The sequence below is a fragment of the Phocoena sinus genome, chromosome 12 (assembly GCF_008692025.1).
Source record: "Phocoena sinus isolate mPhoSin1 chromosome 12, mPhoSin1.pri, whole genome shotgun sequence".
In the NCBI taxonomy this organism is placed as follows: domain Eukaryota; kingdom Metazoa; phylum Chordata; class Mammalia; order Artiodactyla; family Phocoenidae; genus Phocoena; species Phocoena sinus.
This window is the reverse complement of record NC_045774.1, coordinates 58854565-58871826: the sequence shown is the minus strand read 5'-3', so window position 1 is coordinate 58871826 and position 17262 is coordinate 58854565. Positions and strand designations below refer to the sequence as shown.

Genomic DNA, 17262 nt, shown 5'->3' with positions numbered 1-17262 from the left:
CTCCAATGCACACGCACGCACGCATGCACACACACACACATACACACATGAAGATCTGGTCCCTTGACATCAACCCAGGTTGAGCCGACTTTCCCTGCCCCACTGCCAATTTTACTCCTGGCAACCACCCCCATCCCTACCCCACACATATGTGCATCCTCTAGCTCCGGTCCCACTCATCCCACTTCGACCCCTCCAGTTTAGAATTGTAATTCTCATGGGCCTTACATCAAGATCACACAACAAAGATACCATTTCTTTGGTCAAAATGCATGTATAATAATGTCAATAATAACACCTCACATAGCACTAGACTTACCAAGTATTTGTTGACACTTTCCCCATTTTCCCACTATCTTGAACTTTCCAGCTCTACTACTCTCAGCGTATGATCTACAGACACCCCGCTGGAATAGGAGAAGGAGTGCTTTGAACTCAAATGACGCAGAATCATATGTACCTATACGCACGTGTGAAATATCTGAGACTAGTTCAGATTCAAAAGGAGCATGTGAGATGGGCAGTGAGCTCATCAGCCCCAGCCAGTGCTGGATAAACCAGAAACTGGTGAGCCACCACAGTCCAAAGGAAAGTAAGGGAGACCAACAAAACAAGGGCACTAGGGGGGATGCAAGCCCTGTTTCAGTGACAAGTATTAAGTCCACTACGTAAGGAGCTGGAAGAAGAGCCCTGGTGTAGAACACGGCAGGATTTGTGTCAGCTTTGCAAAGAACGTGGTCTGAGCGAGATGGCAGGTGAGAAGCCGGGTCTCTCCTCGGCCTCCACATGTCCTGAGCACAGGAAACCGACCCTGGCCCCAGACACCACGGCCTGGCGCCTCCATAAAGCACAGCCAAGCTCAGGGGCATTGGCCTAGAATTCTCCATTGTGCTGCTCCCACCCTCCACCCCCTGGCAACTCCCCAAACCTGAAGAGCTTTGTAGGGCTTGCCTTTTATCAGCCGCTCAGGTCTCGTCCCGGGTAAGGTCCACATTGCCTGTGCCAAGTGTCCAAAGACGGTGGCGTCTAGAGTGGAAAGCTTGGGCCCCATGATGTACTTCTTATCACCTGCAGCAGACGGAGCAGAGAGAGGTCACTGGGCCAGCCCTCACCATCCCACTACGTCGCAACAGCATTCAGCACGCACCCATTATATGCCCGTTTAAGTGTGCATCAAAAGCTTTGCAAAACCAGGGCTTCCCTGGTGGCGCAGTGGATGGGAGTCCGCCTGCCGATGCGGGGGCCGCGGGTTCGTGCCCCGGTCCGGGGGGATCCCGCATGCTGCGGGGCAGCTGGGCCCCTGAGCCATGGCCGCTGGGCCTGCGCGTCCAGAGCCTGTGCTCCGCGGCGGGAGGGGCCGCAGCAGTGAGAGGCCCAAGTACCGCAAAAAAAAGAAAGAAAAAAAAAAGAGCTTTGCAAAACCAAATGCATGTACCCCCTTTGACTTATAACTAGAAACAAAAGTAAAGCAAATTAAACAATTCTGTGATATAACAACCCATACAACAGCAAAGCAGGGAAGTAACTGGAAACATATCAAGATACGTGGACGAGAGAGGGGGTTCCTGGGAAAAAGAGAGAATTGATCACCCCCAGACCCCCAGAGGCACCTCCTTGTCTCCAACTCTAGCCATTAAAGTTTGAGGTGCTTGAGAACACCTGGAAGTTTGCTTAAACCATCTCTAGTAACCCCAGCCAAGCACACCCAGCCTCAGCACTTACTTTATTAAATTAATTCATTTCCTCGGGAAAAACAAGAAGCCTAAGCTACTTAGGAAGTTTGGAGGCAAGGCTTTCCATGATGTCTCCATGGTCTTGGCAAAGTTCCCACCACTGAGCACCAGCAGGAAACAAACATAAAGAGAAGCTTTAAAATTGCAGAGACCCAGCCCTGGGATCAGGCTCCCATACAGGGATGTCTCACATTGCCGCTCCCAGCTCTCCTTTTCTACCACGGCTGACCTAGTTCAGGCCTTATCACCTGGACTCATCACATCTTACCTACTACAATTGCCCCAGGTAGTCTCCAGGCCACTGTGTTGCAGGATAAAGAGGCAGCCCAGGTGGAAACGGATCCATCCTACTTCACATCCTGCCACACTGTTATTCACTACGGAAAGCCTGGTCATTAACTAACCTCGCAAAGCTTCAGCTTTCATATCTGGAAAGTGGGGATGATATTAAGGGTATTTCTTAGGGCTACTGTGAGGATTAAATGACATAACACATCTAAAGCGCTTAGCGCCGTATCTGGTTAACTCATCAAACACCAGCACTCATGAGGAGAGACCCTCTGTTTCTCTGGTCCATTCCATATCCCACCCATACTTAAATCTCTAAGACGCTCTTTTCACTGTGGCACTCCCTTTCACAAAGACCTTCAGTGGTTTATGGGTGATGAAATACAGTCCAAACTCAACCTGGAATCCAAGGCTCATCGCACTCTGTTCCCACCCATGTTCCAGCTTTGTCCCTCATCCTCCTTTACCCTAGCAGACCCAGAACAGCTCCACTCCCCAGCATGCTTCATGCTTCCCACTGCCACACCTCTGCCCCCCAAAACCCATATGTGCCCCCCACTTCTCTCCATCTGGTAGATTCTATCCATCTTTCCACCAGAAGCCTCCTTTCAAAGCCGTCTCAGGGCAATAGAAGCTTTCAGTTCAGACAGCCCTGTTTCAAATCTCACTTTTACACATATGACCCAGTTTCAGAGAGGAGAAAACAAGTTAAAGGAGAGCTACACTGGCTTCCTGGCCCCCCAGAATTTTGATTTCCTTAAAATGCTAAAAGGAAAGAGTCTAAGGGAAATGCCAGAATAAACTGTGAATTCTGTTGTAGACTCCAAAGACTTTGGGGGGGCAAGAGGAAAAAACGTACATGAGTTTATAAAAACTTAGGAAATCGGGCTTCCCTGGTGGCACAGTGGTTGAGAGTCCGCCTGCTGATGCAGGGGACACAGGCTCGTGCCCCGGTCCGGGAGGATGCCACATGCCGCGGAGCGGCTGGGCCCGTGAGCCATGGCCGCTGAGCCCGCGCCTCCGGAGCCCGCGCGTCCGGAGCCTGTGCTCCGTGGCGGGAGAGGCCACAACAGTGAGAGGCCCCCGTGTCGCAAAAAAATAAACTTAGGAAACCTAAAAATAGAGCACTTAAGACCTTGATAAAAGGGAAAAAATACTAAATATAATCATTTGGATGCATACATCAACTAACGCATGTAGTGTTCAGCCCAAATTTGCCACTTGGCTCAGAATGTTAAAACTGGAAGGATACTGAGTCAGTAACAGAACCAGACTAAAAGTGCTGGCACCCGGGCCTCCTGACTCCCAGCCTGATGCTCTCTGCTCTGTACAATATGCCGTGAGGGGAACCACCTCAGGGATAAAGACCCTCCATGCAACAGCAAGAGGGTTGAGCTGTGGACGTTTACAAAAGGATGCTTTAGTCAGGAGGGAACACAGAAAACAGAAGGAAAAAAAGAACAAAAGTCTAAGGGTTTTTAAAGGAACTTGCCAAAAAAAGGATAGAATTTAGCCTTCATGGTAGATACACAATTATATGTACATATACACACAAGACAGTTATAAATTTAAAGAATATAAAAATACCCTCTGTTACTAAGAAATCCTCCAGTCTTTCTGTATACCCTTCAAGCAGCTTCTGCTAAGATTAACATCTTAGGTAATCACGCTACGTTTACCAAAACTAAAAACTTAACATCAATATAATACAATTAACTGCACTATAGGCTTCATTCAAATTTTATTAGTTTTTCAACTAGTATCCTTTTCTGTTCCAGGGTACCAGCTAGGATCCCACACTGCATTTAGTTATCAGCTTGCCTTAGTCTCCTCTAATGTCCTCAGGCTTGCCTTGTCTTTCATAGCCTTGACACCTTTATTAAAGAATACTGGTCAGTTATTTTGTAAAATTTTCACCAACTTGGGTTTGTCTAAGGTGGTTAATAATTAGAGTAGTCATGATTTTTATGAACCCTTCTGTGATGGTTATTTTATGTGCCAACCTGACTGGACTACGGGTGCTAAGTTATGTGGTCAAACATTATTCTGGGTGTTTCTATGAGGGTGTTCTGGATGAGATTAACATTTAAGTGGTAGAGTGAGTAAAGCAGAATGCTCTCCCTAATGTGGGTGGGCCTCGTCCCATTAGATGAAGGCCTTATTGGACAACAGGGCTGACTCTCCCCGGAGTAAGAGAGAATTCCTCCTGCCTGACTGCCTCTGCACTGGGACATGGGTTTTTTCTTGCCTTCAGACTTAAATGGAAACATTGGCTCTTTCTTGGTCTTAAGCCAGTTCATACTGGAACTACACCATCAGCCCTCCCAGGTCTCCACCCTGCCAACCCACCCTGAAGATCTTGGGACTTGTCAGCCTCCATAGTTGTATGAGTCAATATAACTTTATTATAGAAGAGAAATAGACATGGATAGATCTAGATATCTATATCTGGATCTCCTATTGGCTTGTTTCTCTGGAGAACCCTAATACCCCTTCTCGGGGCATCATATCAGGGGGTCCACAATGTCCATATGTCCATATCACTGGGGATGTTAACCTTGACCATGCGGTGAAGGTGGTGTCTATAAGGTTTCTTCACTGTAATGTCACTATTTTTCCTTTTGCAATTAATAGCCTTGGGAGAGAAACTTTGAGACTGTATAAATATCCTGTTTCTCCTCAAACTTTGGCCCACTAATTTTAGCATCCATCAGTAGATGTCATCTGAAACAATTATTACTGTGGTGTTTGCCTAATCAGGATTTTCTATTTCTCTCAATCCTTCTACATGTATTGATCCAAATACTACTGCTCCCTTCATCCCCCATTTACTGACATATTCCATTATTTATTTAAGTGTGCACTTGTCGATATATATTTTATTCTATGGCCTATAATCCAGTATTCTCATTATTCTTTTTGCTGTTCAAATTGTTCTGGATTTGGCCTTTTGAGCTTGGCAGGAAGTATTTTTAAGAGGGAGACTGAATTTAGATTAGACTCTGCTTAGAGATGAAGAGGACAAGCCCAAGTCTCAAGTCTGCAGCACGCCCAGGCTTCACCAAGTGAGCCCATTTTTCATTAGTGGAGGGTGTTAGCAAAAACAAAACATTACGGGCTCTTCTGAAGGGCACTGAAGGAGCAGGCTTGGGTGACGAGGCAACTCAAGCCTCATTTTCAGTAGGTAAACCACCCCCCCAGTTTCTGTAGAGATGGACAGAAGGAGCTGAGGGATATCTGAGCACCTGTAACTCCCTACCAGCCCCCAGATTTGGTGTGTGGAGCATGAACCATTGGTGAGAGCAAATAAAGATTGAAAATATCAGAAACACTGGGAGGTGAGGGACCCAGGGTACATGGGACTCCCTAAGGGATGAGGAGAGGACAAATAGAGAGCAACATGGATCTTAAAAGTCCCACCAAGGAAGGGACCGCAAAACAGAGCAAATGAGGAAGCACTCCTGGTCTAGGCTGTTTGCCTCCTGTCTGCCTCTCAGCCTCTTCCTCGGGGAGGATGCATGAGAGCTGCCAGCAGATAGGTCTCTCCAGGCCCTGGCAGGACAAGACAAGGTCTACCTCATGTGAGAGCTCTACTTCAGTCAAATATGCCGGGAGCTCATCCCATCACCATCCTTCATCCCATCCTTCCTGTCTCAAATTACCTCCACTTGTCTAACCCAACCCTTCCCTTATGACTCAGATCAAGTTCTCCCTCCTCCAGTCCAGGAAGGCTACCTGCACTGTCCACTCCCCTAGCACCTCTCATTGCCCACTCCCCTGCCAAACCCCAGAGGGACAACTGCTTAGAGCAGGGCTGCTCAAAGGATAGCCTGATGCCAGCATCAGCATCACACATGCTCAGGTCCCATCTACTGAATCAGAATGACTGGGAGTGAGACTGGGAGAAAATCTGTGTTTCAACAAGCTTCCAGGTCAGTGTTTCTTAAACTTTAGAGGCATAAAAATTCCCTGGAGAGCCTGCAGTTCTTAGACCACACTTTGAATAGAGCTGTTCCAGATGATTCTTACGCACGCTAAAGTTTGAGAACCACTGGTCCAGACTAGAGTATGTCAGTGGTCTTAAACTCGAGCATGCAACAGCAACACCTAGAGGGCTTTTTAAAACTACTGATTTATCCCCCATGCATCCCCAAGCCAAGAGTTTCTGATTCAGTAGGTACGGAGTGGCACCCAAGGATCTGCCTTTCTAACAAGATCTCAGGTAATGCTGATGCTGCTGAGGGACGACACTTTAAGAACCACTGGTCTAGATCACTCATTAGGAATTCACACGTCATCTCACAGTCTTATTTATGTGTGTGTCCTATCTCCTCAAGTAGTTTTTAATCTCCTTGAGGGCAGGTAACCCTCTGCTTTACTTTTCTGTCCATCTGGTACCTATCACAGTAGAAATCATCAGTCAAGGTGTTGATAGCCTGAAGTATGTTTGATCTGTCTTTTGTTAGATTAGAGAACTATCATAAGGATTGGAAAATGTAATAATGTGAAAGCATTTTGCAAACTAGAAGGTGCTATGCTAACATAAGGAATTATTTTACGCTCGTCGACAATAATAGAACAAGTACTACAGCTGTGGGCAGAACAGTCTAACCTCCCACGCGGTGAAGAAATCCCTTCTCCCCTTTCCCTACCAGATAGTCCCCAACTGCAGCCCCTCTAGGGACTTCTCCCTCATTTCCTGGGCAAGGCAGGCAATTCTCTGGTTAGATAGTTCCTTACACTGAGACAAAATATGTCCCCTTGGTACATCTACCATTGATCCCAGTTCTTTCCTCTGGAATCACACAAAGAATTTACGGCCATATTTATTTTGCACAACACCCTAGGAAAGTAAGTCTCCACTAACATACTTCTAAGTAAAAACCGATGACTTGTGCTCACATATATCACTATGGGATAGTGGGCAGGATGTTTGTTTCAGAGCACCGGAAGTAGCTATAGAAATGAACCTCTGAATTATATCCACTTATTCCCTTACTAATTCTGCTCCCGGCTTTTACTGGCCACTATCAGCTCCATTCCTGCCATTTAGCTAAATTTCCAAATGCTATAAGTGGCAGAAGATAAAAGACTGGCTGTGGAGAGAATATCGTTCTAGAGAGAAATTAAAGATGAATAGTCAAAAGATTTTCAAGCACTCATTTTTCTATTAATCTAAGAATTAAGAGTAATTACGAGTTTCACCTACTTAGCGTTCCCTATACTTGAGCACTGATGGGTTTATAAGCAGATAACTCCAGTGAAGTCAATGTTGATATCATTCCTATTTCTAATTGTCCCTCTCTCAACCTTTAATTAACTGGGACTTAAAGAACACTTGAGAGACAAAGACTTTGAGTGCTTTCCCCAAGGATAGCACAGGTCACAGTAATCTTACCAGCCAACCTTCAAAGAACACATCCTTGAAGCTCTTTTTCCTGCATGTGACTCTCCCAGAGGGCAAAGCTGAAGGAAATCTATGCTCTAGTCTCTCTTACACTCCTGGTCAGACCTCTCTTTGTCAGAAATCATATGGCAGGCCACTTCCTTTAAAGAGCTCTTGTTCATATTCCCAGCATACTCTAAAATCACTGAATATGTGATTCTTTCAACTACGAGGGGGGTGGTGCTATCTTATATATGAGGTTATTAATGGTCCTTATGAGTAAATATCAGAATTAAAACCATTAACTTTGACAACTTTCTGACATTTACTAGTTGCACCAACTGGCTCACACTCTGGAAAAAAATAAAGGTGGGGGGGGATACCAGAAGGAGCCCCTAAATTTAATCCCTCTTCAGATTTCATTCTGGAAGGCAACTAGATACTCCTCCAATCTTCTACAAAATTCTCTAGAAGAACATACAAGAAAATTTTTTCCAGAGAGTATGAACTATCTTGACCCCTTCCCCAATGACCACCAATATCAATCATCTCACCTCTTCCTCCCAATCTTCTCTTTGTTGATGTCCCAGCTCTTAAAATTCCCTATGGATGAGACAAGGATGAACATTCACTCCCCACTATAAGGATGGGATTGCACTTGCTCTTCTGTACTTCAGTCCTCCTATTAAGGTTTCTGAGCACCTTCTGAACTCCATGCACTCAAGGCATTCCTGCACATATACTGTAACTTTAGGAAATTTGGATAAAGGATTTGTACCAGTTGTGGAAAAATTTCACACACAGGAAATCCAGTTTAGGAAAATATTTCTCAGGAGGAGGCAGACGCCTGCTCCAACTCACTTATTATTATAATTTAATAACATTAAACAGCAGCTTCTGGAAGTCTTCAAGAACCATAGCTAACATCTCTAATGATGACGCAGCGTTACTGACTCACTGATGATCGGCCTTCTTATTTATCTCTTTTCTTGAAGTTGCTGATATATTGCTGCTTTCGAATATGACTAGACATTCAACTGAAACAGTGAGATTTGAGGGGTATAAAAGTTCTATGGGTCTCCCCTGTTTCACTCTCCCAAGTACACCTTCTGAGGGTAAAGAATATAGAGCACCCAACTCAAACTACATCTCAAGAGAGGCTTTCCCCTTCATTTCATTTCTGCCCTGGCTATTCTGTATTTGGGTAATCAGAGGAACCAGCTGTTCTGTCTCTTTATTCAATAAAGACTATCTGGTAGCCCCTAAGTATGGTTTAATTAATGAAACAACACATCAGACTGAATTCAATGTCATGCTGAAATTTAAATTCAAATCCTTTTATAAGGAACTTATCCTTCTGTTAAGAAAGACGAATAGTAGCAGATTCTAATGGCAGGTTTTTTGTCTGGCCATCAGGGCCCTGCAAGCAGACTCCACATTTCTGGAGGATCTGTCATCATTTTATGGACTCCAGGTTTCACCTTAGCTGGAATCCAGGATCTTCAACCATTTTCAAAGATCTGAGCAATCACCAAAAACCGGTGCAAACCTTTAACCACCAGAACTGTTTAGCACCTGCCCAGAGTGGTGGACCTTACTCAGATTCACACAATAGGCATAGATCCCTTTGGATGAAACCAAACTGCTATTGACCTCATCTTTAAAAATGGGAATCTGGGGAATTCCCTGGTGGTCCAGTGGTTAGGACTCAGCGCTTTCACTGCCGGGCCCTGGGTTCGATCCCTGGTCTGAGAATGGCCAAAAAAAAAAAAAAAAAAAATTGGGAATCTGATACCTTCTCAAATGATATGCGCATGAGTATGCTGGATATCACATACAATTCTGTGTGATGCTTCTTTCCGAGTGTAGGACTGAGTCTTTAGCTCCCACTCTGTGGGAGGCCTTATTACTCCCCTACTGAACATTCTTGTCCATGTATCCTGACCATTAGATGGTTAAGAATGTCCCACATAACTCTCTCCCCATTGCACACTACTTTCTCAAAGATCATTGAATCCAGAGACAGAAACCTCCTGTGTGCCAAGCTCTACAATCTTGGAATAGATCCAGGTTTCTTCAGAGCCAAGACAAGAACACTGCTAAAATCAGAATGGGTAGTAATAATAGTCTCCTGAGAGACTAAAAGATAAGATTCTACTTCTAAAAGATGTAAAACCTTTTATCTATGCAACTTGAGGCAACTGAAAGTCGATGCCTGCCGCCCATCATAGCAGGATAAGCACTCTTCCCTCTTGACAACTTGGCTGTACCCTTCACAGCTCAGCAGCTGCTCAAAGAGGCGCCTACTAGGATTAATGGGATTGGAGCTATGTAGGTGTGTTTGTTATTGACAGCTGCATAATAAATTTCCTCAAAAATTTAGCAGCTTAAAAGGCCAAATTTTATTACCTCACAGTTTCTGTGAGTCAAGAATCCAGGCAGCTTTAGCTGGGTGCCTCTGGCTCAGGGTCTCTCACAGGCTGCAATGAAGATGTCAGCCAGGGATGCAACTAGAGATTATCATACTAAGTGAAGTAAGTCAGAAAGAGAAAGACAACTACCATATGATATCACTTATATGTGGAATCTAAAATACAGCACCAATGAACTCATCTATGAAACAGAAACAAACTCACACACATAGAGAACAGACTTGTGGTTGCCAAGGGGGAGGGGGGAGGGAGAGGGATAGACTGGGAGTTTGGGGTTAGTAGATGCAAACTATTACGTACAGAATGGATAAACAACAAGGTCCTACTATATAGTACAGGGAATTATATTTAATATCCTGGGATAAATTATAATGGAAAAGAATATAAAAAAAGAATTTGTGTATGTGTATAACTGAGTCACTTTGCTGTACAGCAGAAATTAACACATTGTAAATAAACTATACTTCTATTTTTTTTTTTTTTTTTTGCGGTACGCGGGCCTCTCACTGCTGTGGCCTCTCCCGCTGCGGAGCACAGGCTCCGGACGCGCAGGCTCAGCGGCCATGGCTCACGGGCTTAGCTGCTCCGCGGCATATGGGATCTTCCCAGACCAGGGCACAAACCCGTGTCCCCTGCATCGGCAGGCGGACTCTCAACCACTAAGCCACCAGGGAAGCCCACTTCAATTTTTTTAAATTAAAAAAATAAAATAAAATCCCAAATATTAAAAAAAAAGATGTCAGCCAGGTTGCAGTTATCTCAAGCCTTGACTAGGGGAGGATGTTTCCAAACTCATTCACATGGTTAACAGGCCTCAGGTCCTTGCTGGCTCCTGGCCAGAGATGAGTTCCTTGCCACGTGGACCTCTCCATAGAGCAGCTCACAACCGTGCTGGCTTGCATCAGAGCAAGTGAAAGATCAAGAACAGGAGAGAGAGGATGCCCAAGACAGAAGCTACAATCTTTTTATAACCTAATCTTGGAAGGGACATCCCATTGCTTCTGCCATATTCTATTTCTTAGAAGCGAATCAATAAGTCCAGCCTACACTCAATGGGAGGGGATTGCCGAAGAGGATGAATCCCAGGAGGCAGGGATCACTGGGGGCCACCTTGGAGGCTGCTGACCACATGACGAAAATATCAGCGCTACATTCAAAAGTGTTTGGAGGTTAAATGTCATGATATCTGTAACTAATTTTAAAACACACCCACATCAAGAAAAAAAATAGTTGAGGCAAATATGACAAAATGTTAACAACTATTGAATAGAGGTGATGGTTATAAAGTTGTTCATTGGACTACTATTCTACTTTTCTGTGTGTTTGAAAATTTTCATAATGAAAAACAAAACAAAAAAATACCTGATCTTGTTCACTGACAAGGGGCCAAGGGAAGAGACTGTATCGACTATGCTAAATCTCAAATGATAACATTTGGCAGAAACCCTCCCAATGTTTAAAAGGACAATCCTAAATCATCCTCATCTAATAGGTGAATGAACTCAGCTACCTAGGAGTTTATTTGGTACATGGATGCCCTGACAGTCTCATCAGAATGGTTCTCTTATGATTCTGTCTAGATTATAAAATCAGTGAAGACAGAAATCATACTAGACGGTGAGCTCTACCTGGGTACTAAGACTGTATCCCCCGGTACCCACCAGTGCCCGGCGCCCAACAGGTGCTCAGTAAATATATTTTTCAGTGAATGCAGACCATTTTATAATACTTTGTTCTTAAATCTTTTAGAACAAAATTATCCCTCCCAATACTTGATGGCACAGAACTCTAGGATGTACCACTCTGAGGCTCAGCCAGGGCTTATATAGGTGCTTGAGCTAATAGTTTGTGAAGAACTACTGTGGCCCTGCCCCACACTGCTGGAGCTCACTGTTTCATGAAGGCAAGATGGCCTTCGAACCAGGCAGCACAAGCCAGGCCCTTAAGTTCTTTTTTCTTTTCTTTTTTTAATTAATTTTTTTTTCTTTTTTTTTTTTTTTGGCTGTGTTGGGTCTTTGTTGCTGTATGCGGGCTTTCTCTAGTTGTGGCAAGCAGGGGCTACTCTTTGTTGTGGTGCATGGGCTCCTCACTGTGGTGGCTTCTCTTGTTGCGGAGCACGGGCTCTAAGCACGCGGGCTTCAGTAGTTGTGGCACGCGGGCTCAGTAGTTGTGCAGGCCCTTAAGTTCTGACGAGAGATCCTCCAAAGGTGGACCGACCACCTGGTGTCTAATGCAAGAAATCTCTTCAATGAACAACATGGAAAAGCTAAACCGCTGGTAGTCACCAAAGACCCAAATGTAAAATAGCTGATTCAGGACTTGCCAAAGCTTGCCCTAAACCCACACACTTCCCCTCCCAAAAAATAACTTACATTGGAAAGTGGATCTATTGATAAGAGGTGCCTGGGCTATGGTTGTTGAGTAAGTTATCAAAATCTCTAGGCTCTCTAAGCTCCACCCCTATAATAAATATATCCAAATAAAAAATACAGGCACTGTTGGGCTTTCCGGGTAGTGCAGTGGTTGAGAGTCCGCCTGCCGATTCAGGGGATGCGGGTTTGTGCCCCGGTTCAGGAAGATCCCACATGCCACGGAGCGGCTGGGCCCGTGAGCCACGGCCGCTGGGCCTGCGCGTCCGGAGCAGTGAGAGGCCCGCGTACCGCAAAAAAAAAAAAATTACAGGCACTGTATTAAAGTAGGACCCCAAACAAATGCCTTTGGAGCTGCATTTCAACGTTAAACCTTGAGCTTTTATTAAGAAAAATTTTTTACAAATGTTTACATTCAAAAATACTGTCCTTAAGGAAATCCAATCTCCTTTCCGTGGAAGAATCTCTTCCTAGAATTCAGGACCATGAAAAAACTTGTCTCAGTGGAAGAACCTTTTCCTTTCCCTAGAAAATGAAGATGAAACTGCCCCCACACACCTCCCTTTTTATCTTGGTAGCCAAAAACCTCAAAGTTAAATTGTGCCCAATTCCAGGAATAAACTCATTCCAAGAACATAACTTTTTTCTAGTTGGTTTCTGAAATGTTTATATTAATGTTGAATATATTATAATGCTCTGTCTTATATAGGATTGCCTCAAATTCCTTTTGGAAGTTAGTATTCATTCAGCAAATAGTTACTGAGTGCCTAATATTTACCAGGCCTTCTCTTAGGTGCCAGGGGTGGAGGGAAGCCAGTCAAAATGATAACGTCCACAGGAAAGGTTGAGGGAAGGCTGGAGGTTGGGGGGTAGGGGAGCACAGCAGGAGCCCAAAAGAGTACAATATAGTACTTCCATGAATGAACTGTGCACAAAGTGAAACAGGAGAGAAGAGAACACCCAATGCAGGCAGCCCCATGGGGTTGGAGGAGGTTAGGGAGAACACTAAGAAAGTTTGTAATAGAAACAAGCTTTGAGAATCTGTCAAATTAAGCAAGGCAAGGGAAACAGCCTCTGTTTTGCAGGAAGCTGCAGAACACCACAGTGTGTTCAGGGACCCAAGGGTAATTTGGTTCATTAGGAATAAAGGTGCACATGGGGAAGAAGTAGGAAATATGGGCAGAGATGTGAAGAGAATTCAGCTTATGAAGAAAAGGAGTTTGGATTTTAGTCTAAGAGACCTGGGAGCCTAACAGTTCTGATTTACATTTTAGATTGACCACGCTAGTAGAATTCAAAAGCAGACCTGGAGGTTGGGACATCAGCTAAGAATCTGTGGCAAAATCCAGGCAACAGACATTGGGCGCTCCTCCTATGGCTGTGGGGCAGAAAGGAGCTAAGAGGTTAAGGTGTTCGGTGGGGTCCCAGCGAGCTTACTGAGCATCTGGCTCTACAGCGAGACTCCTGGGTCCAAGCCTGAGCCCACCCCGTCTCAGCCACGTGATCCTGTGAAGGTAGTTAACCACTGTGTACCGCAGTTTCCTCATTTACAAACCAGGCATGATAATACTAATGACAATGATAATCACAATAAGATGTTACTAATACTGCCTCATTTAATTCTCACCAAACCATATGAGGACAGGTATTGTTATTATATTACCATGAGGATATACATGCACACGCACATATATATGTACATATGATATATATTGTACATAGTAGGTATTTTATATTACATAGTACACATATATCATATGTGTAATATATATGTATTATATTGTATGTTATATAATTAATATATAATACACGCTATATATTATTATGAAAGTACATATTACCACATGAGGGTATTATATATTGTACTACTATCTGCCTAAGCACACTGGAAATGCTCCACAAATGTCAGCTGTTATCAATATTATTTTGACTATAGGCAAGACACAGCTCTGGGTGCTGGGATCCTGGGACTAACAGAACAGACAAGGTCACTGCTCTCATGGAGTTTACATCCCATGGAGAGATGATAAACAAATCAATCAATAAATAAGAAAGCATCAGCCAGTGATAAGTGCAATGCAGAGAATTAAAGTAAGGTGATGTGATAGAGGGTGACTGACAGCTGTGTTAGACTGGGTGGTCAGCGAAGGCCTCTCTGTGGAGCTGAAATTTACCCAGAGACATGAATGTCGAGAAAGATCTACCGATGCACAGATCTGGAGACCGGGAATTCCAGGCAAGGGAAACAGCTAAGACAAGTGCCCCAGGGTTAGCATAAGCTTGGTGTGTTTGTGAAGCGGAGAGAAGACAAGGATGGCTGGCCCACAGTGGGCAAGAGGTGAGGGTTAAGAAATAAGATTGGAAAGAAGGCAGGGCCCAGGCAGTCTAGGGCTTTGAAAGCCAGGTGGAAGACAACAGAGAAGGAGAAATCTAGAAGGACTTTTGGCACCCAGCTTGAATAACTGAATGGAGGATGGTGCCATTCACAGAGAGAGGCCACAGGAGGGGATGCTGGTTCGGTGGGAGGCTGAGGGGTTTTCTGTTTGGGGATGTGCTGAATCTCACGTGGTTGTGGGACGTCTAAGTGAAGATACAGAAAACAGCTGGATTCAGGAGATGAATAGAGGGTGGGGGGCTTGACTTCTGAGACCAATCAACATTTAAGGAACCTAAAAAGGGGAGCAGGGAAAAAGGGTCAGAGAGAGCCAATTAGTAAGATAAAGGCTAAAAAGTGTTCGGCAATGATTTCTGGGTCCTCCTAGACTACTTCCATTCAAATCCATGATAGCTGGGTGTTCCCAGACAAGTTTCCTCTTTGTGCCTAAGTTTCCCCACGGACAGGATCACTGTGAGTAGTAAATGACTTAATACATGGAAAGTATGCACCTGCATGTTTTAGAAGGTCACACACACACACACACACACACACACACACACACAGCCAACAATCCCACGACACCTGAAACAGCAGGAGATTAATGCCTCCTCATCTCATGCCCGGAAATGGAGTTGAAGTGGAGGATGAAGCCTCCGGGGGAAGAGGAAGCCTGAATCCTCTGTACTTCAACACACCCAAGAAATGTCATTTCCATCAGCCTTACAGCAGGGAAGAGACTCCTCAAAGCCTCTCCTTCAGGTAAAAGTTTCCTACTTCTAAAAATCCAAAATTAAAAACTAAAATAAAGAAAAGTTTCTCTTTCCCTGCTGCCACCAAGCTGGCGGGTGTATTCCAGTTTCAGCTCCACCTGTAACCTACAGCCATGGCTGAGGAAGGCATTGATTTGCTGCTGGAAAGCGTAACGGATGTTAACAACACTTTACGGGAGGTACCGAAGACCACCCTCACCCACCGATGGCCTCGCACGTGGAATTCGGGAAGCTGCCAAAGCCTTAGACCAGCGCCAAGCCCATCGTTGTGTGCTCGCGTCCATCTTCGTGTGATGAGCCTGTGTGGGTCAAGCCGGTGGAGGCTGTTTGTACTGAACACCAAATCAACCTAATTCAAGTTGATGACAACAAGAAACTAGGGGAATGAGGGGGCCTCTGTAAAACTGACAAGAGAGGGAAGCTCCGTAAAGTGGTTGCTGCACTTGCGTGGTGGCCAAGGACTAAGGCAAAGAGTCTCAGTCAGGCCGAGGATGTCACTGAGAACTACTTCAAATGCAAGAAATGAACAAATAGGGCTTCCCTGGTGGCGCAGTCGTTGAGAGTCCGCCTGCCGATGCAGGGGACATGGGTTCGTGCCCCGGTCCGGGAGGATCCCACATGCCGCGGAGCAGCTGCCCCCGTGAGCCATGGCCGCTGAGCCTGCACGTCCGGAGCCTGTGCTCCGCAGCGGGAGAGGCCACAACAGTGAGAGGCCCGCGTACCGCAAAAAAAAAAAAAAGAAATGAACAAATAAAAAAACTTGGCTCTTGAAAAATAATAATAATTAATAACTAAAAGGCCAAAAGAAAAATAAGTCTTTTAAGAAGGCAGGCAATAAGATCTGGCTTTAATAAGATCTGGCAATAAGGCAGGGTGTTATTTACCCTTTCAAGAGCGCTCTGCAGACAGGTGGGTTGGGGGCCAGGGGTCAGGATACAGTGGTTCATGATGTAAATGGGAGATAAGTGAAGAGAATGACTACTGATTCATTTCATAAAAAGCTTCTGTGTGAAGGGAAGGCAAGAGACAGGACAGAAGTGGAGTGGTATTTTTTTTAACTTTTTTTAAATTGAAGTATAATTGATTTACAATGTTGTGTTAGTTTCAGGTGTACAGCAAAGTGATTCAGTTATATATATTCTTTTTCAGATTCTTTTCCCTTATAGGTTATTACAAAATAATGAGGTATGGAGTGGTATCTTTTTTAGACAGGGAAGACTTATATGGTAAGTAGAAGGAGGCTGTAAAGAAATAAGGGTTGAGGGAGATCAGCTCGGTGCTTTGTGACCGCCTGGAAGGGTGGGATAGGGAGGGTGGGAGGGAGGGAGACGCAAGAGGGAAGACATATGGGAACATATGTATATGTATAACTGATTCACTTTGTTATAAAACAGAAACTAACACACCATTGTAAAGCAATTATACTCCAATAAAGATGTAAAAAAAATTAAAAATAAAACGTATTATTAAAAAAAAAAGAAATAAGGGTTGAAAGAGGGAAGAGATAACTTGAGGGGAAGGGGTGGAGGGGATGGAACTGAGTGCAGCGAGGAGAGGGAGGCCTCCCAGCTGCCCGGAGCACTGCCGGATGCAGACCACGAGGGCTGGGCTGTGGGATGGAGGACCCTGGGGAGATAGCAGCTTCCCTGATGGATCTCAGGCTAGGCTGAGTGGGAGGGAAGTAAATTTGGGAAGGAGCAAATGAAATAATAGGGTGGGGGGAAGGGGAAGAAGGAAGAAGCCTGAGGTCTGGAGGCATCAATGCTCAAGTGTGGGAGTGAGGTGGGCTAAGATATGTTGATTGGTTCACCAAGGACCAAGCAACTGACTTAATGTACTAGGATACATCAAGTCACCATTTAATTATAATTCCTCCCGAGTTAGGCAGTCTAGTCAATGAATTTTGT

At 44.7% G+C, this 17262-nt stretch overlaps 1 protein-coding gene and 1 pseudogene across 7 annotated transcripts in view; one reads left to right on the top strand and one right to left on the bottom strand.

The window, feature by feature from the left end:
- The window catches only part of FAXC (failed axon connections homolog, metaxin like GST domain containing), an 86150-nt gene that overhangs the window by 15900 nt on the left and 52988 nt on the right, over positions 1 to 17262 (bottom strand). For all 7 annotated transcript variants that reach the window (XR_004352576.1, XR_004352577.1, XM_032651632.1 and 4 more), the window contains one exon: positions 952 to 1068. Coding sequence is in view for 5 of the 7 variants with exons in the window: in XM_032651632.1 (XP_032507523.1) it covers positions 952 to 1068 (117 nt within the window). In the remaining 2 variants the exon portion in view is untranslated. The remainder of the gene's footprint in view (positions 1 to 951; positions 1069 to 17262) is intronic.
- Positions 15469 to 15881, top strand: LOC116763632 (annotated as a pseudogene).